The sequence below is a fragment of the Anser anser genome (assembly GCF_964211835.1).
Source record: "Anser anser genome assembly, chromosome: 4".
Taxonomy (NCBI): domain Eukaryota; kingdom Metazoa; phylum Chordata; class Aves; order Anseriformes; family Anatidae; genus Anser; species Anser anser.
Window position 1 is genome coordinate 47699388 of NC_139724.1, and position 25251 is coordinate 47724638.

The window sequence follows — 25251 nt, forward strand, 5'->3', positions numbered from 1 at the left end:
AAAAAGATGCATGAAGATCCCAAGCTAACACACCACCACACAGAAACTACTTTTAATATACAATTGTTGCCTGGATTTAAAAACAAAACAAAAAAAACAATATCGGCAAGACAATTGAAAGAAACATGACCAGACATGATTCAGCTGAAGCACGAATATGAGAATGTGTGAGGAGGAAGACTCCTGCTGTAATGAATGCCCCGGTGCTGAGATCTCTACCTTGATTTGGGAGGAAACTGATGGCTGCCACCTGCACTCTGAGTGAGACACTAGGTGTGCCAGCATGCAAACAGCAGCCAACACCCTGCAGGAGCATTATGGAGAATTTCTGAGCACCACAATTGTAAAAGCAAGACAAGATTTAGCCACCAAAGCAGTAGAAGAAAATTTCTCTCACATGGTTCTGCATGGAAAACCACACAAAACTGAAGATATAGGGCCTCCTATATCATCTACTACCAGCTCTTGTCTACTACTGTCAAAGGGTTTCACACATACTCCAGCTGCTTTTTTTCCTGTTTGTTTTTATTCCAAGTAGTTTTAACAGCAAGTTTGGGGGTTTGGGGTTTTGTTTGTAATAGTTCATTCTAGTACCCTAGTTCTTTTACTAAGTTTAAACGTAAGAATCCACATGCTACTGCCAAACCTGATGCTTACTTGTAAAAGGGCTTAAACACAGCTAAAACTCGGATATGGAGACATTATTACTATTTGCCTTTTAGAAACTAATGTAGTGAATTCTGTGAGGATTCAGTACCTCAGCTGGAGTGCAAAAAGTGACATTATCTGAAAATAGGCTGCCTTGGTGGGGCACAACATGTCACAAGTTCCTAGGAAAAGTCATGCAAAGAACTCTCCTTTTTGATGTTAGTTTGTAATTCAGCATACGTATCTCTTGAGGCAGCCCAAGCTGACAGCTGACGCTGCCCCCACCAACTCTGCAGCCCTCTCCAGGGATACACACCAGAGAAGATGTTGGCCTTGTTCCTGTGCCACTCACACATGGAGTGTGAAGAAAAACAGCAGAACATCTCATAGCAGAAACAGATCCTAGAAGATGAACTAGACAAACATGTTGCATGTTTCCAAAAGCACGCAGAGTTACACTATAAGATGCTCTGTCGGGAAGACTCATGAAAATGCAACAGTTCCTCTTCCAGTAGGTGGCCCTAAGAAAGGGGCTGAATTCTCAGCTGAGGCAGCACTGCCCAGCCTCGGTGCTGCAACTGCTCAGTAAGAACCAAGCGAGACTGGCTTTTACAACTTTTCTCACTTGGTGCCTATCCGTGCATCAGCTCCCCCACAGGAAGGATGCAAAGAAACCAACAAGCTTTACGCATCAAAAACTCTTAACTTGAAACACTGAGCTGCCTGTGATCCTCAAGCAGGTTTGCACTCCAAAGGAATTCAGGCTTTGAGCAGTCAAGACAGCCAGATATGGAAATGTTTAGGCAAGTAGCTTTGGCCAGACCTTTAGCTTCTGTACAGGTGAAACATGTACATTTGTGAAAGCTGCTTCCTTACCACAACAGAGCTCCTGCCGGTACCTTTTTCACAACTCGCCATTCACTACATAGGAGGTGGCCAGGAAGAAAATTCAGTCTAGTCCTTGGCGTGGGCCTGCAGTTCTCCTTTTACTTTGTTGCAGAGGAGTATTTCAGCTCAACAGTATGGTTTTGCAAAAGATTGAAATGCTTGATATACTTCAGAGGAAGAAAGCTCCTTTGTTTTTCAGTTAATACTGAGCGGCTGAATTTCAGCTCTTTGAAGATGCATGCTCACATGGCACATTAGCTGGAAGAAGATGCAGACATTTCAGCATCCCTGCCTTAGGCAAAGTTATGCCAAAAGGAAATAGGTATCAAATTCTTCATCAACTATTTATCTTTTCTAGATATTTAGCACATCTTAACTAGGGTTTGTTTTTTTCTATCTATCTTGTCCAAAAGAAATCTGAACCAGCAGATTATGAGCTGCAGAAATCCACAGGCAAATCCATTTCCTGGACTCGGTTTCCTTTGCCTGAAGATTACTTGCAAAATAACAAACCATCCCTCTGAAAAGGAAACTTTTTCCAGCACCTACTTAAACACATTTCATTTATTTATTCCAAATATTTTCCCCAAACTATCCACAATTTATAAAGAAAAAAAAAAAAGGACCAATTTGTTCTTAGGCAAAGAATGTTGATTACTCTGACACACTTCCAGGTGAAAAAACATTTCTGTTATTGTAACAAACTCACTGCCTAGAGTAGAAAGCCACCCAAACACACCTGGACCTCTTCAAAAAACATTTGATATTGTATTCAGGACATTAAGGACATAACACTTGGAATTATCAAAAACTGCTCAGGTGTGCAAGCAATCGGGGGACAGCTCTCACGTGCTGCAAAATGAATGGTCCCCAGATATGGTAAAAATTGTGATGATATTTATGTCCTTCCTTACCAGGACATATAGGAAATGGAAAAAAAAAGGCATTAGAGGTATATGATCATTTACAGATTTATAGTTATTTGCCTGAAAGTGAAGACTGAACGTAGGTGAAAGAGGCTTTATTTTTCTAGAGAAATTGAGCTTTAAAGAGGGTGGAAAACCTCTAGACACGAGACTGGTGTAGGTGACAAGATAAAGCAGGAAATGCAGAACAATTTTAAGCCTCATAAGGGATAGAGACCACAGCCATCAGCACCTAGCACTGATGCTACCAACTAGCACAGTTCTGAGACACAACCAACTAACTCATCTCCCACTATTTAATTCTACTTTGTGCTTAAGAAGCAAGGGTGAAATAATTCTCAAGCCCACTCCTTTCTATGGCTGGAACTCAGAAATTTCAAATCGTGACAGAAGCACAAATTGCTACCAGACATCTGTATCCTCAACAAAAAAACATCAGAGAGTCGGTTTTCTAAAAAAGAGTAGGATTTGCACTTGTCTCCTTCCTTCATTAGTCTGAGAAAGCATGCTGCTTTGTACTGAATGGCTAAGAACAGGATGCTGCTGCTGTTACAACAGCAAAACAAGCGATAAAAACGTAAAGAGAAAGCTGTGGTCTCCATCCTGCTATCAGGTTTAGAGTCAGGAATGGGTCATCCTCCCCTTCCTACTAAGGTACCGGTTTAACAATCTCTAAAGGAGCGGGTGGAGAAGGAGAAGAAACATGGAAAGAGCATAAAGATGTCCAAAAAAGATATTTTCCCTGGGCCAGAAGGGCCACCATGAAATATTCATAAGGCTGTTCCAGATTGCTCTGTTTACCTGATCTTGAATTACTGAGACATGTGCAACCTTCAAACAAATTCAACTCCGAGAAGCCTTCCAACACTGATATCAATCTAAATGTTATCTACACATTATGGGCTTATAAAAAGGAGGAAGAACAGGAGAGGTCTAAGATACTCCTGCCATGGATTTTCTTGCACGTTCTCCAATTCTTACTCACTCTGGTTGAGCCAAGAAGCAGAATGTCAGCCACGTGACTGAAGCCGTCTGGCCTCTAGTCCCAGCAAGTGCTAGGAGCACAGAGACATGTTGATAGGAAATATAATGAACCATACTTTTTCCATAACATCACAGAAAAAAATTTTATCAGAGCTTAGTAATGGCTCTGGGGGAGATTTGTCAGGGGACAAAAGCAGAAGCAGCTCTCTGCATCTGCAGGGCCTAGGCTCTGCAAAGCCTCCGTGGAACTTTTGTGGTTGATTCAAGGCAAAGGGGAGCACCTTGGTGCCTTCCACCATTTTGGCCTAGGAATGAGTAGGTTCCTTCCATATTTTTAATGCCAACTAAAAAGCCAGAAGTGTTTAAAACAGTTGTCCCTCAATCTAGCCTGTGCTGTGAGACACTAGCCACCCCAGCAATCTAAGAGCATCACACATTCCCTGTGTCCTTCCACTAAGGCAATTGGATGCACTTGCTAGCAGAGTCCCTACCTTTCTCCTTTGTCTCTCCTCAGTGAAGGCACTGTCCCTGTCCAAGCCCATATTAATTTATGAGCCACAAGGGGAAAGGCAGGGACCTTCCGCATTCGCTCCTTCCCAAATCACACCGCTTTCCTCTAAAATCCCCAAGTGTATTCAGAGGTCACTTCCTGTGTTCCTCTATGAATCAACAGATCCATCCCTTTCTGCTTTTTCTGTCTGAAGGAGCACCTATGCGATACTCGGCAACAGCTTGAATCATAGAAGGGAAGTGCTCTGGAAGGAACTTCAACAAAGAGGTTGTCATTTAGCTTTTCAGTCTCTTCTTGGCAGCCACAGCTGATTCCACAAGGCTTGCACTGCGCAGAGTCACTCTAGCACAAGAAGGAGAAGAAGGTTTGAAAGAGTCAAACTCCAGATTTGAAATCTGGGCACTGAACAAAGGCTTGCTTTTGACAGACTGCTCTTTTGCCTTTTTGTTTGCAGGAAGAGCCGTTAGACCACTGGCACACACATGGAAGACCCTAACCAACAATTTTGTTAGGAAGATGCTGCACTTAACATCATACATATCTAATTGTTTTGGGATTTGACATTTCCCACATCGCCATACATTGAAATACATTAGAAGTATTAAGTTACCGTTAAGTACAGAGTCCTGAAGTTTACATATTTCCATTGAATTTCATAACACTGAGGAACACTTTAAAAAAAAAAAAAAAGAGAGAACGGCTGCAGACCTACTATTGACCCATGTACAGAAACACTCGTTTTCCAGCCTGTTTGTAATAGGAACAGATTTTAATTGGACCTGTTTGTTTTCTTAAGAGAAAGATCCCTATGCATAAAAACGTGTTCTGTGGACAGAGATATTTCTGAGCCCAAACCCCCTGGGTGAAGGAACAGACGAGTAGCACAAAGGGATCAGACACCTAAAGAAAGGTTAAATGAACTGTGCTCAGCAGGACGCTTGCTGAACATGTGAAAGCAAACTGATCTACAACTGTCTCAGGCTGAGAGCCTGCAGAAGTGAAACGAGCTCCCCCTTCTGCTCCGTTTCCTGCTTCCTATGATAAATGCTAAGGTATCTCCTCAATCAGGTAGGGCACAAGACAAAAGAGAAGGTAACATCTGTCATGCGGTAGCCTAACACACGCCCTGGGAACAGCTGGCTGCAAGGTTTCATTTCCTCCTCAGGAGGATGAAGCTTAAAGCTTTCTACCACCCAGGAGCATAGCCGAGCTCAGTCATTTGCTGCTGTGCCCCCGAGCTCCAAGGCTACCCTGCAGGCTATTTGCACAGAAGGAACATTTCTGGGTTCACCTCCCTGCTCCAAAGGCCAGTGCTTGTGTTTTAAACCACAGAACAGCAGCCCTGGGAGAGGTGCTGCTATCCAGGACACTCTCCCCTTCCCATGTGTGCATCTAGACTGAGGGGCTACTAAGTCACCCTCATGCTCTTCTCAAGAGGGGAAGAAAAAAAAAAAAAGAAAAAAGAAAAGAGGTACACACGAAAAGGATCCATTTCAGAGGACAGAGATACAGCAATCCATTCCAGAGCAGCCTGTACCCAGACACTATTTTTGCATTTCTCTGGTCAGAGCTGTAAATATCCCTGCCCAGAGGTAGCCATGTGGCACTTCTAACGCCCTGCCTGTGTTTTTAAGCACTGATACTCTGAACAGAAGTAGCAGCCTTTCCTTCCACGAACAAAATTAACAAGGATAGTTCCAGTTGCTTGTTTGTTCCTCCTGCCCCCTCCTTGTCAGAGTCCATTCATACCACTAAGCTGTCAGCCGAAGCTCAAGTGCTGTGAATCTTAAGTGGAGGGAGGCCCCTCCTGGCTGCATCAAGTAAGGCACTCAAACCCTGCAGCAGAGAGACGCAGGATTCCTGTCCAAAATATCCTCCTAGTTTCAGCCACCGCTTCTCGGCCAGCTTCGGTAGCTCCATGCACATAAGACAGGGAACAAAGACAACTCAAAGCTATGGAATCCACCCCACGACCAGGAGCAGTGCCAAAGACACCTGTCCAATATGGACATGGGTAGAGCAGGAGTTGAAATGGAAGCAATTTGCAGTTTTATTTGTGGTGTTTAAAATTAAATCCTGGAGGTAGTGAAGACTCAGGTGCAATTCCGAAGTCACTTCATGTACATGTGAAAGCAGAGTAGCCCCCCTATAAGCAGAAGCATTAATCCCACATTAAAATCTGGCTACGGATGTCATCAAGTCCATGCAGCAGGATCCAGGCTTCAAAACACAAAAGCAGTTACAACCTATTGCTGCAACGGTATCTTGAGTCAGAAGAGGGACTTAAAGCACCAGAAGGCAAAACTGTATGTGCAGTTGAGAGGAATAACAGTTCTTTTCTGTCCTTTCTTCATTTAAACAGACATGCACTGATGTCAGAGTTTTATTTATTTTAGGATTTTTCAGATGAAACACAGCTCCTCTCTAACATCAATATCGCAGAAGTTACATGAAACTTTTCAGGAACATGAAATTATCTCACTTCTGTCATTCAGGACAACAGAAAGAACCACCAAGAACCTCACAAGCATTTAGTGATGGTCTAATAAAAAATAAAAATAAAAAGGAAAAGGAAAAAAAAATAAATCACAAAATCCACTCTTGTTTCCAGTTTACTGGTGTTAAAGAAAAGCAAACCCTAGGGCTCAACCCTCTTCAATTCAGATGCTAAAGGAACACATGTACAACCTTGTTGCTAAGAACAGAAGGCATTTTCTGCTTCTGAGTCTCACAGTCTGTGGTTCACTTTTTATTATCCTGTTCTTTTGTTCTTAGCAAAAACACACCCAAACCTAAGACTGTGACCATGTCCACTTTTACTGGAAAAAGGGCAAAGGATTTTAAAGGAACTGATCTTTTACAGACAACCTCCCCCCACCAGCCCACCCAAATCCATTTTCTGCAACTTGTACACATCTTATTTTCACCATTTGTAACAGAAGCCCTACCAACCCTACCAAGCACGCGCCTTAGCTGATGAGGCTATTTAACTAAGCAAGAGGCTTTTGGAAAGCTGAGGTAAAGATTCAGTAGAAAACAGCATCAGCAGTGAGCACATTTGAAGGAACACACTGGCCCTTCTGATCAGGACAGCTTTGCAATACGGTAATAACATGTCGCTACACCAAAGCTGCTTTTTCTACTGTTAATTAGTCAAGACACAAAAATGCAGCTCTTGAGCAAACAGTGACCATTACATTTAAGAAAATAAAAAAAAAAAAAAAAAAAACAGAAAAATAGAAGCGCCCAAAGAATGAAAACCTTCTTTATGCTTAAGTTGGCTACTATTCGAAATCATCTGTTGATTTCTGTCTTGCTAGGTTGTCGTTATTCCACAAGAACTAGGCTTAGAGCTCATTTGTTGCAATTTAGAGCTTCCCTGTTACTAAACTTGGTTTAAGGCAACCCCAGTTCCAAAAAATAAGTTTATGATTGTTTAGTGATACAGCTGCAGAAGCAGGAGGCACGACAGCAAAAGTCTGCCAACTAATGCAGCCTGCGCTAGGTGTTTCGAATGACAGAGAGAGGAACTCTTAAAGTAAAATGGGAGTTATGGAAGCCCACTGCAAACATAGCACCTGAGAGTTCTGGTTTTAGTTCTTCCCTCTGCCAATGCAATCTCTGTAAGATTAATACCGATCAGCAGTCTGGAAGCACGCTTTACAAGAACATTACAAGACCAGCGAGTCAGCTGCTGGAGCTCAGTGCCTTCTCTCCTGATGTCATCAACCCAACACTCACCATCAGCTTCATTTGGCTGCGCACAAACTGAGTACCAGCCACATGCTGTTGGAAGTTTAAACATGTAGGACACAAAATAAATCCTTTTTGTCTTTATTCAGATAATTAAGCCTTCAATTCTGCAAAATGAGTTTCCCCATATAATGAAACAACAGTCAATTATTTGAAAAAAGCTTAAGTTATGCCTGAAATAGAAATTGTTACAGGACTGTACATGAAGTATGGTGTTAGCGTAACTACTCCGTACATATGTTCTCAGCCCACAAACACTATGAAAGGCACTTGATTAATGCTGCTAAATTAGTAAGAGATAATTTTACTATAGTATGAAAGCAGAAGAGCACCACAGGAGGAAAAGATGGCTCAGCAGCTCTACTATTCACCCAGCCTCTTGATAAAGAATGCATTATTACAATGGTATATAATTTACAGCAAGGCACCAAAAAAAGTTGGTTATTTGGAAAAGGGGAGAGGTGTTTTTTTGTGGGTTTTATTGTTCTTTTTTTCCTTCCCTCATGAGGTATACGAATGGAGAAAACAGAAGAGAAAACAGTTAAATGTGTTAACACTTACAGACTGGCTAAACAGAGTGAAAAAAGGCTAACAAAATGTATAGTGGAGTGAACTGGCCCCAAGATATGATGAAGCTGCTCTGCAAAGCACTGAGTTCTCAGCGCAATTTGAGTTTTCTTGGAAAGCATGTGCTGTAGTTACACGTGCTGTAACAAGTATGAGATAGCAAAAGCCAAAAGGAAAAAAAAAGCCTAGAAACCTACCATATGCACTGCTTGAACTTCCTTTGTCAGAGACTTTTGGAGATTACATCTATGCTCTTTTCAGGGGCTTGGAAGAATGGGAGAGAAATAACTGACATAAAAGAGCAGACACCTTGTAACGATATCCAACCAGGCCCTTCTCCTGAGACATTTAAGAGTTCCCAAGTGCTCATTCTCATAAGCCTAAGAGTGATATGTTTCAGCTACACTAGGTTAAACATGCAGTCCCACAGCAACCTCAGTCTCCCTGACCTCAAGGAAACACTAGCAAAGGTCTAAGACTAACTTACCTATTGCTGTTGACAGGAAAAGGACTGTAGACTACACGACTCAATCAACTCAATCCTCAAAGCCTAACAATGGCCCAAGAAAGAAAAGGTTTTCCTTCTCATACGCTACCTCTTTCCCATCAGTATGTTCACCGTACTGTAAATATTAATCCCAGAAGTCTGAGATGTTAGAAAACCGCTATATCTTGGCTGCAGCTTCAAAAAGACAACCTGCCTATCAAAGCACACTACTTTGTTCCCAAGCAGCAATATTTCAGTGTCTCAAACATACCTACCACCTTCAAACCATAGAACGTACTGAGTTGGGAGGGACCCACAAGGATCACCAAGCCCAACTCCCAAGCAACGTAGCTGCCTCATTCCTCCTGCATGTCCCTGACGGGTATTGGAAGCAAAGGGAAGGGTGTGGAGACACAATGCAATCCCTGCCACAAACCAGGCCTGACAGACAGGACTCTGCTTTTGGGGATGGCTTCATTTGAGGGAGAGAGTGGGAGGAATTCAGCAGGGGTGAAAGAACTTCCAGAAAGCTCCAGGGCAGGTGCCCAGCGAGAAGCACCATGGGCACGCACTTACTTCTGAGGAGCCGATGCCGTGAGTCCCGCTGCTGCTGCCTGCTGGGCCTCAAACTCCTCCTGACACAGCACATCCCCGGAGCCGATGAAGCCAAGCCTTGCCAGCTGCCGCGCCACCTCCTCGCTCTGTGGGAGGAAGAGGGACGAGGTTAGGAAGCAGGTTCAGCACTGGACCCCAGCTGCCCCCACTGACAACTTGAGCTGCAGGGACATAGCTCTGCTCTGCACCCAGAGGAACCACCTCCCAGCAGGCCCCCACACTACCTTGCAGATATTCTGGCAAGCAGGGAAGAGCTCCTGGGCCCTTCCTTAACTAGATAAAGTAATTGGACAAAGCTGAAGGCACTCTGCCCGACACCCCTGTGAAATCAGCTGCACCAAGGCAGGCAGGGCTGCAGGTAACCTGTGGGCTGTGCATCACTTGAGCCTAAGGAAGATCCAAAGCTACAGCTCTACATCACCTCACCAAGAGGGCTTAGGCACTCGGTGTTGAATGCCACCACAGATGCTGGCAGACCCAAGACACACCGGTCAGCAGCAAAGGAAGCAGAACAGCTGAAGGCCTGCAGGTTCCTTCTTGCATTGCTCTGCCTGCACCTCACCGAGGCCTCAGGAAAGAACAAGTGTCTTGCTTTTTATATGTCTGGCTGGAAAATGATTCCTGAGGTTAAATTAACCTCCACACAGCAGAGTAGCACTGATGAGTTCAGTGCTCAGGCAGTGAGGTATTTCCTCTCCAGGCTGGGGTACCTGATAAGCTCTGACAGGCAAAATGCCACAGGAAATACCTCCTGCCACTTCCACCCATCCAGGAGCTCTGGCCAACTTTTCAGGAGCTGCAGGATAGCTGCCAGAAGAGGTCCAGGTTTCTTAGAGCCAAAAAGGATAGGCAGCTGCTTTCTGAGAGCCGCTTTCTGAGAACAAACCAGTAGGCAATGACCATTTTCAATACCTGTTGCCTCTAAGCGTGTGACAGAAAACCTTTTGTGACTTAACCCAAAGCGTTTTCCACTGAGCAATGGGCACTGTCATTTTTAGAGACCAAATATTCAGCGGTCAGCACCAGCTGAGTATCACCATGATGTGACTTGTTCAACCACGTGCATCCCTCACTATGATTCAGGCTAGAAGTCATGCTTCATAAGCACTGGACACAGCAAGATCTTCCCCGTTTTGTTTAAAAAACAGTGCAGCAATGGCTCAAAGGCAGCATTGCACATCAGAGCCAGCCCCATTGTGTTCACGTCATGTTGTACGTCTAGACAGACGGGTGTTTTCTTGCTGTCTTTGGCTTCTCTGGGCAGACCTCAGCTACCAAACTGCTGCTCACACAACAGGCTTCCTGGCCATGACCTGCAACTTGAGGCTTGCTTGTGAGCTCCCAGAACTTCTGGCTAGCCCTGCTGCACATGTGAGCTCTGCTGCCACGTCCCACGCTCCGCTTCAGACCGAATTCAGCCCAGTTGGGGGGCTTACCTGTACACAGCGGCCACACCACCTGCAAATGTCTCACGCTGAGAGAAGCGGGGCAGTTAGCGGACACCAAACACTTTGCCAAGCAGCATTTGGCCAACCCACCTCGCCTCAGGAGCCCAGCGCTGCTCCTCCACACCCCACCCACACCCCGGGGCGGCTCGCCCCACGCCGGGACCCCTCTGCCCGCTCCCAGCGCCTACCTCCAGGTAGTAGAGGTCCCTCGGCGTCACCTGCGCCTCCAGGTACTGCTCGTAGGTGCCGAAGGGCTGCTCCGGCGGCCCCTCAGCCATCGCGCCCTTCCCGCCCGCCGCTGTGGTAACGGCCGGCGCGAGGACGCCCCAACGGCCGCCGGCGGCACGCGCAGCCCGCGCCGCCCGGTCAGCGGACGCCCGGCGGGAACGGGGGGGGCTGGTCGGTGCCCTTGGGCCTCTACCTTCTTTTATTTGGGGGCTTTTTCCTTTTTTTTTTTTTATTTTTGCTTTTTGTCTTTGGTTTTTGCCTTTTTTCCCCTTTTTTTGCATTTTTCTTGCTTCTTTTTGCTGTTTTCCCTTGTTTGCTTTTTTTTTTTGCCTTTTGCTTTTTCCTTTTTTGCTTTTTTCTGCTTCTTCCTATTTTTGCTTTTTTTACTTCTTCGCCTTTTCCCCCTCCATTGCTCCTTTTGCCCTTTTCCCTTTTTTCTTGCCTTTTCTTTGTCCTATTTCTTGCTTTTTTTGCCCTTTGCCCTGCTTTTTTTGCCTTTTTCCTCTTTTCTTGCTTTTTTTTGCTTTCTGCCCTATTTTTGTTTTTCCTTTATTTTTATTTGTCTTTTTCCTTTATTTTTCTTTGCCTTTTTGCTTTATTTTTTCTTTCTTTTGCTTTTTTTCCATTTCAGTTTTTTCAGCACTTGTTAGCGTCATGCTTTGAGCTGACATTCACAAGCGCCGCGCCTCTCTCCATGCAGTTCCGTGCCTAATGAATGCCTGAAACCTTTTTATATCTGCAAAGGCTGTGGTAAAAGATGACTCAGAAAGCAAAGGGAAGAGGAAAAAAAATACCGAGTTTTAGGAGTCGGTGCACATTGTGCAATAGCACCGTCTGCAGCTTGCTGACAAAGAGCTCAAGGCATCATGCAAGTGTCCTGCAGCGGGTGACGTGCAGCAGGGCATGTGTCCCGGTGCCCTTTGCAGGGCTGCCTGCAGCATGCCTGCTCATTAACCCCGCGCCTCGGAGGCCAGGCAGCTCTGTGCCCCTCGCAAAGGGTTCAGATGCAATTGCCAGCTGCAAATAGAAGCACAGCAAGGCTGAAACGGCTTGTGAAACACAAGAAGGTTGACACACTCAAAAAGTTACCTTTATTGCTTAAAAATCTCTCAAGTCAGCTACAGACTGCTTTTAGTTTAAAAGAGGTATTTACCCATTTATTTTTGCCTTGTCAGCCTCCTTCTGACCAGCAAACCCGTTTGGGACCAGGAGGGGTTTTTAGCCCATCCTGCTCACATTAACCTGCAACAGCTTCGCTGCCAGTGCTGCCACACCAAGCTCTTCCTTACAATACCACCATCACATTTAAATTAATTAATGAAGTGCTGGGTGAGGCCCTGGTAGGAGAGCAGAGGTTTTATGGTTCCCCACAGGTTCAGCATAAACATTTTCCAGGTGTGTGCAGACAAACTCTGATCAGTGTATCCACGGGGCTGCACATCTGCAAATGGCCGTCCTCCCCTTAACAGCCTTTACAAAGAAATATATTATTGCCAACACAGTTTGAAAACCCTCTGGCACTTGAGAGGTTGGCTCTGGACGTAACTCTTGTACGAAAATGATTGTCAACAGCATCACCAGCGAAAACAGTGCAAGAAAACATGTCCGAGGCAGAGGCCCCTCATGGCTTCCCTCAGCAGCAGCAGAGCAACGCCTGCACCTCGCTCCCCATCCATGGCAGCAGTGCCCACTCTGATCCATCCCTCAGCCACCAGCAGTGTCCCCACATCCGTCCCATCTGGGAATGAGGGGGGGTACCGGGCTCCGCTCCTCCCCAAAAATCCCCCACAGCCTCCTCGTGGCACAGCTACCCGAAGCGAAACTTCAGCCGGTACTTGACAGGGCCATGGCTCTGCCGCGGCGGGGTGGCTGCCGCCATTTTCTTTGGTGGTGGTGGCGGAGGCGGTGGTGGCGGCTTCTTCTCGGGCCGGGTGACGGTGAAGGCCAGCTGCGGCGGGGGGGGCTGTCGGAAACGGGGCAAGAAGTGCGTGGAGACGTGCTGGGGGCGGGCGCGGGGGCTGCAGCCCCGCTTGGCCTTGCCCCGCTTGTTGAGGGCCACGTACCACTCGCGGCCTGAGCGCCGGCCGCGGTGCACGGCTGAGGCATAGGTGTTGTAGCTGTTCTCCTGGAAGCGCTCCCGGAACTGGCACTCGGATGTGAAACGCGCCTGTGGAAAGCAAGGGAGGACACACAGATGGGTTAGCACCACCTTCGCTCTCCCAAACCGCTCCAAGCACAGCGGATACCCTGCAATTTGGGCCCCAAAGCCCCCTCCATCTCCTTGCACACATCACTCTGGCACCAGACCTGTGCCTGATAACCTACGAGGGCAGCTGGCATGCAGGTTGTAATTGCATTGGAGTTATTTATAACCCCCCATTTTCTTCTGAAATCAACTGGGGTCATTCTGTCCCCTGCTATCTGTAAAACAAGCACAGCATTGCCTCCTGTAAGTGGGGCTGCACAGTCTCCCAGCACTGGGGTTTTGGGAATAAGGCAGCCCACCACCATGAACCATCAGCTCTACTCCCTGTCATCCCAACAAAAAGAAGCATTTCTCATGCAAGTCGGCAAAGAAGCAGGTTTAGGGGCTGCCAGTTGAGCAGGCACAGGGGTAAGGTGTTTGACTGCAGCCACATCTCCAGAAGAAAATGCAAGGCACATTGAGCAAGTCCTGACCCCAATGACAGCATGTAATGCCAGCTATCCATCACTCACAACCACCCAAAGGTCCATGGGGCTGGGATGGATTTTCAACTCCTAATTGAACCAGAAAAGTTGAACCCTACAATGCAAGGCACAGAATCCCCAGCATGCAGTACATTTTTCCCCCATAACACCTTGAATTAAGATTCCTTTCACTCTTTGCATCGAAGAAATGTGATCCTGGCAACTCATGGTTGCTTTCCCTTCTTTTTATGAACCCATGGTGCTGCACCGCCCATGCACAACCATCCCCCTTCTGGACACAGCTTTGCTCACACCAGCTGCTCTACGATGACCTGACAGCCACAGCAATGCTCGGGCAAGATAACTGCATTGCCCACACCACGGGGAAGTTTTAGGTCCAACCCAGGCACTTCTCCTGGGAAGCTGCGAACCCAGAGAGCTGTTTTCAGAGGAGCCCAGAGGCCCGCAGGCATGGTGTGATCCACAGCACAGCACAACGGCACCGGAGCGGCTCCTGCATCAAAGCGGAGCCGTGAGTGACGGGCACAGGGCGCGCTTTGTGCTGCTGCACACTCATTAGGCCATGAAATAACTTTATCCCGCCGAGGCAGGGAGGAACAACAGATGCAGGCTTTGCATTATCGGTATTCTTCAGCCCAGCCATCTTCAAGCGTTTGGGTCAAGTTTCTACAAATTGACAGCTTTCATCAGAGTAGAGCATCGTGCGCCCTCGTCCCACTGCTCATCACCCTCACCAAGGTCGCTTCCACGCTGCCCTGTCTATAGCAGCGATTAACCATGCATGGACAGGGTTTGATTTAATTTCTGCCTGCACCACGGCATGCCTCGAGATGTCGAGGGGAATAATGGGGCCATTATGAGCTGCAGGGGAGGGTTGGGGACCATACTTGGCGATGCTTCCATCTCATTTCATGTTTGCTTTGGTCTCATCTCATGTTTTAACTGTATATTTTGCCAGCTCCTCTCTACCTACACTGTTTCTGCTGTGCTCATCTTTCCCTGTTTTACCTTCACTCAGACATTCCCACTTTCCCCAGCCTCTCCATCCAGTTCGCAGAAATTAGCAGTGACGCGCTCACCATTTCTGCATCATTAGGTTCCAGGAGTAATGCTCCGACAAAACTCGAGGGAGTTTTGCAAGCACATAAATACTGCTTTATGTCAACTTGTGGGCTTGTGCAGCCCGAGCACATCGCTAACACCCACATCTCGGCCGTGAGGCTGGGCTCATCCCCACAGGGCAGGCAGCCACACTTCCCGCAAGCCATTGCCCTCGGCCCTGCAGAGCCCTCCCGGCAGCCGCAGGTGCCCCGGAGCAACGCTGCCGCACACACGTGTGTGTGCAGCTGTCGCTACGCCGTTAATACACAGTATGTACTGATAATCGGGGGTTTACTTACACTTGCATGGAGTTTTCCTTTTTTTGACATCGCTAAAAATTTGTTGCTGAAAACTCCTCGTATTCCTACAATCCCCTGAGACACAGCAAATATTTCCAAAATACCTAGGATGACAGAAATCCCAAAATAAATCACAGTTCCCTCCACATCAGCATGACAAATTAAAAATAAAATAAAAAATAAAAAGCTTACGTTTGTATTTCACCTCCAAAAGACCCTGCTCCTCAGCAACCTGCCTCTGTGCAACCCAGCTGCTTGTTCACTCATAGAAACCTGCATTTACTCCAGTACTGGTATCGGTTTTGTCCTATTATTATTATTTTTAGCTGGCGGGAGCTTTGCCCTAAGCTACAAGCCCGTGATGGACAAAGCAAAGGGCTTTGGGGCTGAGGACACTTTTTTGCAAATAACCAGGGGTGCCTCATTTCCCAGCCAGCCCCATGGCTTCACAAGTTGTGCCAGTGCTGCTGGGCCCGCTTGGGATCCACAGCACCAGGAAAAACTCTTTTTCCCCCACAAATTTCTCACCAGTTTCAGAGCCAAGTACAGCCACACAAGTTGGTCTTGGCTGCACAGGTGCTGAGGGGTTTGCAAGGAGCTGTGGTTTAGGGGGTGATTTCGGCCTCAGCTGTGACAGAACAAGCTCCCACCTGGGGAAATCCCTCATTTTGGGTGCTGGCCAGCAAGGTTTGACTGCCGTAGCTCAGATCTCCAAATTCTGGGCAGTGGGCAAGGGCGAGAAAGGAAGCCACAGGAGCATGGAGTCCCGCATTTCTGCAGCCAGCCTGCTGCCACTCACCTCACCCCAACTCCTCACAAACCTGGATGTAGAAGTGCATGCCAGATTTGGGGCTGAAACTACCACCAACATCAGCTTTTTCCTGAAGCTCCCCATCCTAGGAGGGCACATGGGACCCATAGCTCATCCCACAGCAGGGCCAAGCATCGCTCCTCACCACCAACAACATGTTTTGCACCCCTGCACAGTCTCACTGTCCCCTTGGCACAGGTGTCCCAGCATGTCCCCACCACCCAATGTCCCCTCCCGTCCTCTCACCGACACCACAGCTCCCCGGGGCACACAGCGGCTGCTCCCGGGGCTCTGTTTTCCCCCTGGGACAAAGTGGCCCCGGAGGAAGGAGTGCAGGGATTAACATGCCGAGAGAAAACACGATGCCACACTTAAGCCCCCGGCCCCACGGTATCAGATCTCCACCACTTCCCATGTTTATTTTAAGGAGGAAGCAAGGCTCCCACAGGCCCCACACCAAGGGGCACCTGGTGGGGGTCGGTGGCGTTGTCCCCATGCCCATGAGGCTGCACCTCGACGCCGCGAAGCGCCGTGCAGCGGCACATGCCCGCCACCCACATCCCACGGCGCAGGCCTGAAGGCCGCAAGTGGATGGCTCCCACGGCTCCACCAGCTATGGGGCAAGGGTGGGAGAGCGGCCAGGTGGAAAAAGGGGGCTTGGAGGGCAAGCGCGGCGCGGCACCCCCCCGTCCCCTGCACTCACTGAGCGGGCTGGCGTCGTGGGCGCCGTCCACCCGGCCGTCGGGGTGCAGCTGCAGGTGGAAGCCGATGCCCACCCGGCAGTACAGCCGGCCCCGCCGCCGCCCCGGGCGGCTCCGAGGGAAGCGGCTCGGCCCCGCGGCCCAGGAGGAGGAAGAGGAGGTGGAGGAGGAGGAGGAGGAGGAGGAGAAGGTGGAGGAGGAGGAAGGAGCGGGGGCGCTGCGTCCCGCCGGCGCCCCGCCGGGCAGCCGCTCCCGCCGGGCTCGGGCGGGCAGGAGGAGGAGGAGGAGGAGGAGGAAGGCCGGGCTCATGCTGCCGGCGGGAGGGAGGTGGAGGAGGAGGAGGAGGAGGAGGAAGGGCGGGAGGAGGGCGCCGCATCCCCGCTCCACCGCCCAGCACCGGCGGCAGGGGGCCGCCCCTCCCGCCCGCTGTTTGCGCCCGGGGGGGCACCGCACCTGTGCGGAGCCCCGAGCCCCCAGCCCGGGCTCGGGGGGTGCGGGGCCGCCCCCCATAGACCCACGCCCTCCCCCATGGACACCCCCCCCCCAGCCGGGGCTGCGCCTCAGGTTACGGGGGGGGAGCGGCTGCGAGCCCCGGGGCTCCTCCGGGGCACGGCGGCGTTGGGTTGCAGCCCCGCCGGGAGATGACAGCCGGCAGCTGCGCCTCCGCCAGGGCTGGGGGCTGCCGGAGAAGCCCCCTGCCCTCCCCTCCCCTCCCTTCCCTTCCCCTCCTTCCTGTCTCATCCCACACCAGGCCCTGAGGCTGAGCCCGGCGCTGGGCAGCATCCCCGGGGGGCTCGCAGCGAGCCCCTCGCCCCCAAGAGCACCCTCGTTGGCACTGCCCGTGTCAGCACCCAGCGGCACCCCCTTCCCGGTTCCCAAAATTTGGGAACAGCATCCACATGGCCTCCCACTGACGGTGCCATGACCCCAAGACATGCCCCAACCCCAAGACTGACCCCATGCCCCACCAGCCAGATTTCTTCCCAGCACAAAGGCATCCATCGCTGGTGCCAACATCCCCCTTTCTCCCTCTCCAGACTCCCCAAAAGTCTTTCTTTCATTCCCAAAAAGCCATCGGGAAAATCTTGCCTCCACACAAGCCGACACCTCCATACCCTCCCTGCCTCATCACTCACATAAATCAGCATTTTTCCAACCAAATACCCCCCCAAATCCTGTCTGGAGCCATCAGCGGGGTTCGGGTTCGGCAGGAAGGAGGCCGAGCCTCCGGCATGCCTCACGAGGAAGCTGAAGGTCGCACACGGCACGGGCTGGTGCGGGTGGGGTGCTCCTGCAGCTCAGGATATAATATATATATGCCCGTACGGATACGCGTGTTTATATATATACACATGTGTATAAATATAGATGCCCCTAAATATAGATGCACATACCTGAAGGAAGGTCAAAAGCTCAGTTACTCCTTCCAGCTGCAGTAGTCAGCCCCATAAAGCACACGGTCTGCACTCACTGACCCACCGTGGGCCCGTGGGGGCTGTGAGCATCCTTTTGGGATCCAGGGGGTACACGGACCCCGCGAGGAGCTGTCAGATGGTGATTTCCCTTGCGAGCATTTCCGTGAGGCCGAGCGGTGCCCATGCAGTGGAGAGAAAAAAAAAGGGGGGGGGGGGGGGGGAAAGGAAGGCTTGAATCTAAATAAATAAATAACGCTAATAGCTCACTTCCTGGAATAATCCAATTTAATTGCCTTTGGCAGTTGCAGCCCTTCCACACACACACACACCAGCAGCCTCTGAAGGCTGACGCGATGCTACCTAAATTATTCAAGGCTCGGTTACAGAGCGAACTGGAGGCAAACGGAGGGGATAACAGGGTGCTGGTGCGAGCTGCGGTGCCTGGAGAGGAGGGCTCTTGGTTAAAAGTAAGGCAAAACTCTTTAGAAGTGAGCAGGAGCCTCTGCTGGAAAACAGACAGGTGCACTCCAGCAGTTGTCAGAGCAGCACCGAGCTTGACAGCAGCTTTCCCCATTGGCCTGGTGCTTGGTGCGCGCTTGTTGTCTGCCTGCTGCCGGTACCTCAGGAATATTTCCCCCTCCCCGAGTGAGACGTTTGCAATTTCCCTGCCAAAGTAGGAGCATGCCCAGCATCCAGCGAACCGTACAGCTTGCCCCTTCTTATGTACTCAGTGTTGCAGGGCTTGCTTTTGGAGATGGCTGCTACGACGGGGGCTCCGTACCCGATTTTCCACCGCCACCGGCGTGCCCAGCACCAGACTGGCAGCCACGCGTGGTTCTTCTACCAGCCGGAGCCCGGAGAGGGCAAGGGAGAGCCTCAACGGGCAAAAAGTGGGCGCTTATCCCGCTCTTGGGAAGGCCAGAGGAGGGAGGCTGAAGAAGGCCCCTCCTCATCCTCGGGGCTGCCCGGGGCCGGAGGAGAGGCAGGAGCCCCGCTAGGTGGCAGTGCCCGCCCGTGAGCGGCCCCGGGAGCATGCGGACATCCCAAAACCACCCCCAGCACCCCCAGCACCGGGAAAACCCCCCTGAGCGGCTGGGAGCTCATTAGGGAGCGCTGAGGAGCCGCGGTAATTAAAGCGCAATTAAGCGCGGAGAGGCGGGGCTGAGCGCGCTCCCGGGATGGACGCGTCCGGCGGGGGCGGAGGTGTGGGAAAAAAGGGAAAAAAGCAAAAAAGAGAAATCAAAATACACTTCAAGGGACAAAAAAGTCCCTCTCGCCCTGGAGAGAGGCTCCCAGCCCCCCAGAGCCCCACACACCTCAGCCGAGCCCCCAGGGCGACCCCCCAGCCCCCCCACCTGCGTACCCGGGGTCTGGGCACCCCCGGGGGGAGAAGGGTCCCGGTGGGGCGAGGTGCGGGGTGGGACGGAGCTATGGGGGCTGGGGGTGTGGGAAGGGCTGGGAAGGAAAAGGGAAGGAGAAAGGGGAGAGGGGAAAATCCAAAAGAACGGAGAAAGGAAAAGGGAGAGAGGAAACAGGAAAACGAAAAAGCGAAAAGCAGAGCGGAGAAAGGGGAAAGGAAAGTAAAAAAGGAATAAGTAAGAAAAAAGAAAAAGAAAGAAAAAGAAAAAGAAAAAGAAAAAGAAAAAGAAAAAGAAAAAGAAAAAGAAAAAGAAAAAGAAAAAGAAAAACAGAGAAAGGAGAAATTAAAAGAAAAAGAGGAAAGGAAAAGGGAGAAAGAAGAAATTTAAAAAAATAAAAAAAACGGCGAAAGGAAAAAGTAGAAAGGAGAAATCAAAAGAAAAAATAAAGAAGAGAAAACGAGAAAGGAAAGGGGAGAAAAAAAGAGAAAATAGAAATTAAAAGAATAAGGGGAAAAGGAAAAGGAGAAAGGAAAAGGTGAAAAGGAAAAGGAGAAAGGAAAAATGAAAAGAAAACGGAGAAAGGAAAAAGGAAGGAAAGTAAAAAAATGTAACGGAAGGAAGTAATAGAATATTCTTTCTATATATAAAGAAGAATATAAAGACAGTAGAGAGAGAAAAGAGGAAAACGGGAGCAGGGGAAGAGAAAGAAGAAAAGGAAAATGGAGAGAAAATGGAAGGAAAGAAGGAAAGAGAAAGGAAATAAAAAGAAAGAAAAAAGGGGAAATTTTTTAAAAAAGGAAGGAAGAATGAAAGAAATAAAGAAGAATGAAAGAAAGAAAGAAAAATGAAAGAGAGGAGGAAAGGAAGAATGCGATTCAGACCGAAACGAAGGAGCGGGCAGGCGCGGCAGGACCGAGAGGGGAAGCAGCGAGTGGCGAGCGCGGGGCGGTGCGGGGCAGCCGCGGGTCTGCGGGGGACGAGGACCGGGACCGGGACCGGGACGGGCACCACGACCCCAGCACCACGACCACAGCACCATCCTCCCACCACCATCACCACCAATCCACCACCACCCCGGCGCCGAGTAACGTGCAGCCGCGTTGAAGAAAATAAAGTCATTTATTGTCAAAGCATCCAACATACCCAGATAAACTATAAAGTTTAATAAATCTTTTCCAGGGGTGCGTGTGGCGGGGAAAGAGGGGATGAAAAGAAACACGGAACTATTGAGACTCCATTTCACGGGCACGAAGTTACACGCGGGGGCGGGCGGCGGGGGTGAAGGGGGCGGCGGGCGGGCGGCGGAGCCCGGTGCAAGCGGAGTCCGGTGTGAACGGACCCAGTGCAAGCGGAGTCCGGTGCAAGAGGACTCGGTGCAAACGGAGCCCGGTGCGAGCGGAGCCCGGCGCAGACGGCGCCCGCCCCGCCGCCCCCCGTAGCTTCATATCTAAAATAAAAATTTACCCTGACATAGAATTATTCTTACACCTAAACCATAAGTGCTCAATAATTTAAGTAGAAACGTATGACAAATGCATCAATATGTTGCAATATATGACATTTTAAACAATGTACTCGTAAGCCGCCGCCTCCGCCGCCCCCCGCCGTGCCCCCCGCCGTGCCCCCCGGCTAGTTGTGCGAGGTCATGTGGCGGGAGAGGTGGTGCCGCTCTCGGAAGGACTCGTTGCAGATCGGGCACTTGAGCTTCTCCTCGCGGCGCCGCTTGACCAGGGGTTCCAGCGCGTACTCCTTCTTGTGGTGGGAGCGCATGTGGTACACCAGGTCCGAGGTCATGCGGAAGGAGGCGTTGCACTTGGCGCACCAGTTCTGCGCCGGCAGGCACAGCGACGTGAACGACGGCGGCAGCAGCGTCAGCGCCGACGGCAGCTGCAGCTGCAGGGGCCCCGCCGCCGCCGCCGCCACCGCCGCCGCCGCCGAGCTCTTGGGCCAGAAGGCGGTGGCGTAGAGGAAGGGGCTCTGCTTGGGCAGCCCCCCGCCGCCCCCCGGGCCGCCCCCCGGGCCGCCCCCGGGGCCGCCGCCGCCTCCCGCCGCCCCCTCGCCGCCGCCGCCGGGCAGCTTGACGGCCAGCGCCTCGGCGGCGTACAGGCGGCCGGGGGCGGCGGAGGTGCCGTCGGGGCACGGCTCGCCCAGGCCGCCCAGCTTCTGGCCCAGCACCAGCGGCGGCCCGTGGGGGAAGGAGCGGGCGGGCTGCGAGAAGGCGCTCTTGCGCTCCTCCGCCCCGCCGGGGCCGCCGCCAGGGCCGCCGCCGAGCTGCGGCACGGTGCTGAAGGCGCTGCCCCGCGCAGGGCTGCCCCCCTCCAGCCGGGCGCCCAGGGGCCCCCCGGAGCCGCGGGGGCACAGCCCCGGCTCCCCACCGCCGGGCCCGGGCCCCCCCGTGCCCGTCCCCGGGGGAGAAGCGCGCTCCTGGCCCTCCTCGGCCGTGCCGTCGGGCTCGGGGCCGCGGGCTGCCTTCTTCACCTCGACGAAGGCGCTGCGCTTGGCCTCGCCCGTCTCGGGGCTGGGGGGCGCGAAGAGGCGGCCCCCCTCCTCCAGGCCGCAGTAGGAGCCGGCCGCCCGGTACTGCTGCTGCTGCTGCGGGGTGCACACCAGCTCCTCCTTGGGCGCCGACGGCAGCCCCGGCCGCTCCGTCGGGAAGCGGCCCCGCTCCTCTTCTTCGGGGTAGCGCCGCTTCGCCTTGCCCCCGGCCGCCTCGGGGGCGCCGTCGGGGGGCGCCGGCCTCCCCGGGGAGCCTCCGGAGCCGGGGGCGCCGCGGGAGTTTTCCAGCTCCCTCGCCAGGTTGTGGAAGTCCGTGGAGGGCTTGGTGGCGGCGGTGCCGTCGGGGAAGGGGTGGTGGAGCGGCCCGGCCGGCTTGCAGAACTTGGCGGCCTCCGGCTCCTTGCCAGCGGCCTCCTTGCCTCCGGGGGGCTCGGCGGGGCCGGTGCCGGCGCCGTGCAGCCTCTTGGGGCAGCGGAACCGCAGGTGGGCGGCGAAGGGCAGCTCGAACTGGAAGCGCTGGCTGCACTCGGGGCACGCGTAGGGCGGCGAGCCTGAGCGGGGACACGGGAGGACGGGGAGGGGGACACGGGGGGCAGTCAGCGTGGCCGCCCCCTCGGGGCCACGGGGGACGAGGAGGGGAGCTGGGGCCGGGCCCCCCTCCCGGCCCCGCTGTCCCCTCGCCTCCCGCCGTCGGGGAAAGGGACGGAGGGGGAAAACTGGGGGGTCTTGGGGAGGGACACCCACCGTTGGCGCGGGCGGGGGCCCGGGCGGGGCCGAGCAGCAGCAGCTCGGTGAGCTCCTTGCCGTACCACACCAGCAGCTCCTCGTCCTTGGCGATGCGGCGCAGGGAGCGGTAGAAGAGCTGCCCGCTCTTGATGTAGGCCTCCAGGTTCTGCTCCTCCCGCTCCCGGGCCGACTGCACCAGCCGCAGCCACATCAGCCCCTCGGCCGAGCCGTTGGCCGCCGACGTGTCCACCTGCAAGGCGCCGCCGTAGGGAGCCAGCCCGCCTCGACGGCGCGCACCGGGCCGGGCCGGGCCGGCCCCCGTCGGGCACCGGAGCCCCGGGGGGAGCGAGCCGGCAGCTGCCCCCGAGCCGGGAGCGGAGCTTACCCGAAAGATGTAGGGCACGGTGCGCTTGTCGGTGGATTTGAGGGCGATGAAGGCGATGCTGTCATAGAGCGACGTGTGGCTAAGGACGCAGGGGCCGAAAATGGCATTTTCCGGGATGTCGCAGGTGGTGTAAACGCTGGTGAAAATGTCAGTCAAGCACTGCTGCACCGTCTTGGCGTCCCCGTCCCAAAGCCCCCTCTGCACGCCGGCGTCCTCCATCCCTGCGGGCGGAGAGAGGGGCGAGGCGGGCGCGTTACGGCGGCGCCGGGGGGATAAAAACAAAAGGGTGGGGGGAAAAAAAAAAAAAACCACAAAACAAAACACCCTCCCCCCCCCAAAAAAAAAAAAAAGAAGAAAAAAACCACCACAACAACAAAAGGACAAAAAAGAGGTAGTTGTGTTTGCCTTTCGGGGTTTCGATAGGAAAAGCAGCAGCGCTGGAAAAGGAGAAAATAACGGAGGCAAGGAGCTCAGGGGAGGCTGCGCCGTGATTTATGGTTCCGGGGGGAACCGGGGGAGAGAAAACCCCGAGAAAACCCTGAGAAATCCTCCTGCGGACCCCAGCCCCGGCGGGGAGCGGGGCCAGGGGGTTTCGGGGGTCGTCATTGCCGGCGCTGGCATGCCCGCTGCCCTCCCGGGCCGCTCTGCGAGGGGGACGCGTGGCTGCTCATTACCATAATCCGGCACTTTCCCTCCGAGACTTTAATTAAAAGCAGCAAGCAGAGGTAATTATTTTTACCTCGCCGCGGTTATTTATGGAGGAGGGGGAGCCCCGGCTCCCGAGATGCGAGGGGACGGAGCCGGGCGGAGGAGGCGGGGGAAGGAGCCGGGCACCGGGAAATGGGAACCGGGCACCGAGCACCGGCGCTCCCCGCAGGGCTGCGGGTGCCCTTTCCCTTCGCAACCCGATTAGTTTTCATGCCGCCTTCCCCCCGCCCCATCTGCCATCCAATTTGGTCCTTTCGAGGCTGCTCGGGAGCAAGCTGCCCGCTCGTCTCCGCCGCGCGCTCCTCTCCGCCGCCTTCCCCCTCCGTTTTTCGGGGTCCAGCCCCGGCACCCCCCGGCCTTTTCGCCCCCCTCCCGTTGCCAGCCCCCAGCCGGGAAAGGGGGCCGGGGGGGCTCCTTCTCGCCGCCTCCCCGTTGCGGCGCAGCCCGGGGAGGGGGGGGGCGTTATTCCCCGCAACGAAACGAGCGGCGGGCAGCGACCCCCGCCAAACTTTCCTGCAGCCCCCCCCGGCCACCCCCCGGCTGCTCCCCCCCAGCCCCCTCCCGACCCCCCCCGGCCGCTGCCTTTGTCCGGGCCGGGGCCGCTCCCGCAGGGTCTGGGGATGCGGGCAGGGCCGTCCGTGCCCCCCCGGCATCGCTCCCCCCGGCCGGGGGGTACTCACCAGGGAGCGGGGGGGACCCTCCTCGCCCCGGCGAGCGGCACAAAGGCCCCCGCTGCCTCCGGCCTCCTCTGCCTCCGCTGCCGGCGGCCTCAGCGCCGCTCCATGGCCCGGGGAAGGGGAGGGAAGGGTTGGAGGCAGGGCTGGAGCGGGGTGGCGAGCCGAGCAGCCGGCCCCGGTGCAGTGAGCGAGCGGCGGGCAGCCCCACACTTTTTGTTTGCCGCACATAAGCTGCCCAATGACGCGTGACAGCCCACGTCCCCTCCCTTTAACCCCTTCGGGGGCCGCCCGCTCGCTGTCGGCCCGCCCGGCCCTCACCTGGCCCCGCCGAGCGGAGGAAAAGTGGGGGCGATGGGGAGACCCCCCCGCAGCCTCTTCCCAGCGGATGGGGGCAGGGGGCTCCGTCCCCGACTGCTCTCCCCCCGACGGCTCTGCCTCCCGGAGCCGCGGTCCCATAGGGGTAGCGGCCCCCGACGGGGCGGCCCCGGGGGTCCCCGGCAGCCCCCGGCCCTGCCCCGGCCCCCCCTGGCCCCCCGGTACCCCCTCTCCGCCCAGCCGGGGAGCTCGGGGAGCCTCGGCCGCTTCCCCCCCTCCCCGCCCGGCGTTTCGGGCTTCAGAAACCACCCAGCGACCGCGAGCGGACGAAACAAAACCCCAAACGCCCCCAAATTAAAATAGAAAATAAAAAGCCCGGGCTGAACAAAAGAAGGCACAAAGCCGTTCCCAGCGGCGAACGGAGCGCTGCTTGCAATCAGAGAGTGGGCTGATGTTTGGCTTTCAAATTCACTTATCCTCGACATAATTACGATTTTCCTTGCATTAGGA

The 25251-nt window shown here is 53.3% G+C and overlaps 3 protein-coding genes across 8 annotated transcripts in view; all 3 read right to left on the bottom strand.

Moving 5' to 3' along the window:
• Nucleotides 1-12633, bottom strand: part of CFAP299 (cilia and flagella associated protein 299) — a 215361-nt gene extending 202728 nt beyond the window's left edge. For all 6 annotated transcript variants that reach the window (XR_014583995.1, XM_083835092.1, XM_083835090.1 and 3 more), the window contains exons 1-2: nt 11016-12633; nt 9341-9465 (exon numbers count right to left, since the gene is read on the bottom strand). Coding sequence is in view for 5 of the 6 variants with exons in the window: in XM_083835092.1 (XP_083691218.1) it covers nt 9341-9465; nt 11016-11336 (446 nt within the window). In the remaining variant the exon portion in view is untranslated. The remainder of the gene's footprint in view (nt 1-9340; nt 9466-11015) is intronic.
• An 81-nt stretch (nt 12634-12714) lies between these two features.
• On the bottom strand, nt 12715-17768 carry FGF5 (fibroblast growth factor 5). Its single transcript, XM_083835088.1, has 3 exons — nt 16661-17768; nt 15147-15250; nt 12715-13222 (listed from the first exon to the last, which is right to left on the bottom strand). Exons 1-3 carry the CDS (start codon nt 17673-17675, stop codon nt 12863-12865), a joined length of 1479 nt encoding a protein of 492 aa, XP_083691214.1. The 5' UTR covers nt 17676-17768; the 3' UTR covers nt 12715-12862.
• Nucleotides 17769-20576: 2808 nt separating this feature from the next.
• Nucleotides 20577-24981, bottom strand: PRDM8 (PR/SET domain 8). The gene is made up of 4 exons (XM_083835099.1): nt 24430-24981; nt 23042-23262; nt 22675-22906; nt 20577-22481 (listed from the first exon to the last, which is right to left on the bottom strand). The coding sequence occupies exons 2-4, from the start codon at nt 23258-23260 to the stop codon at nt 21064-21066; spliced, it is 1869 nt and encodes a 622-aa protein (XP_083691225.1). The 5' UTR covers nt 23261-23262; nt 24430-24981; the 3' UTR covers nt 20577-21063.
• Between the last annotated feature and the right edge of the window lie 270 nt (nt 24982-25251).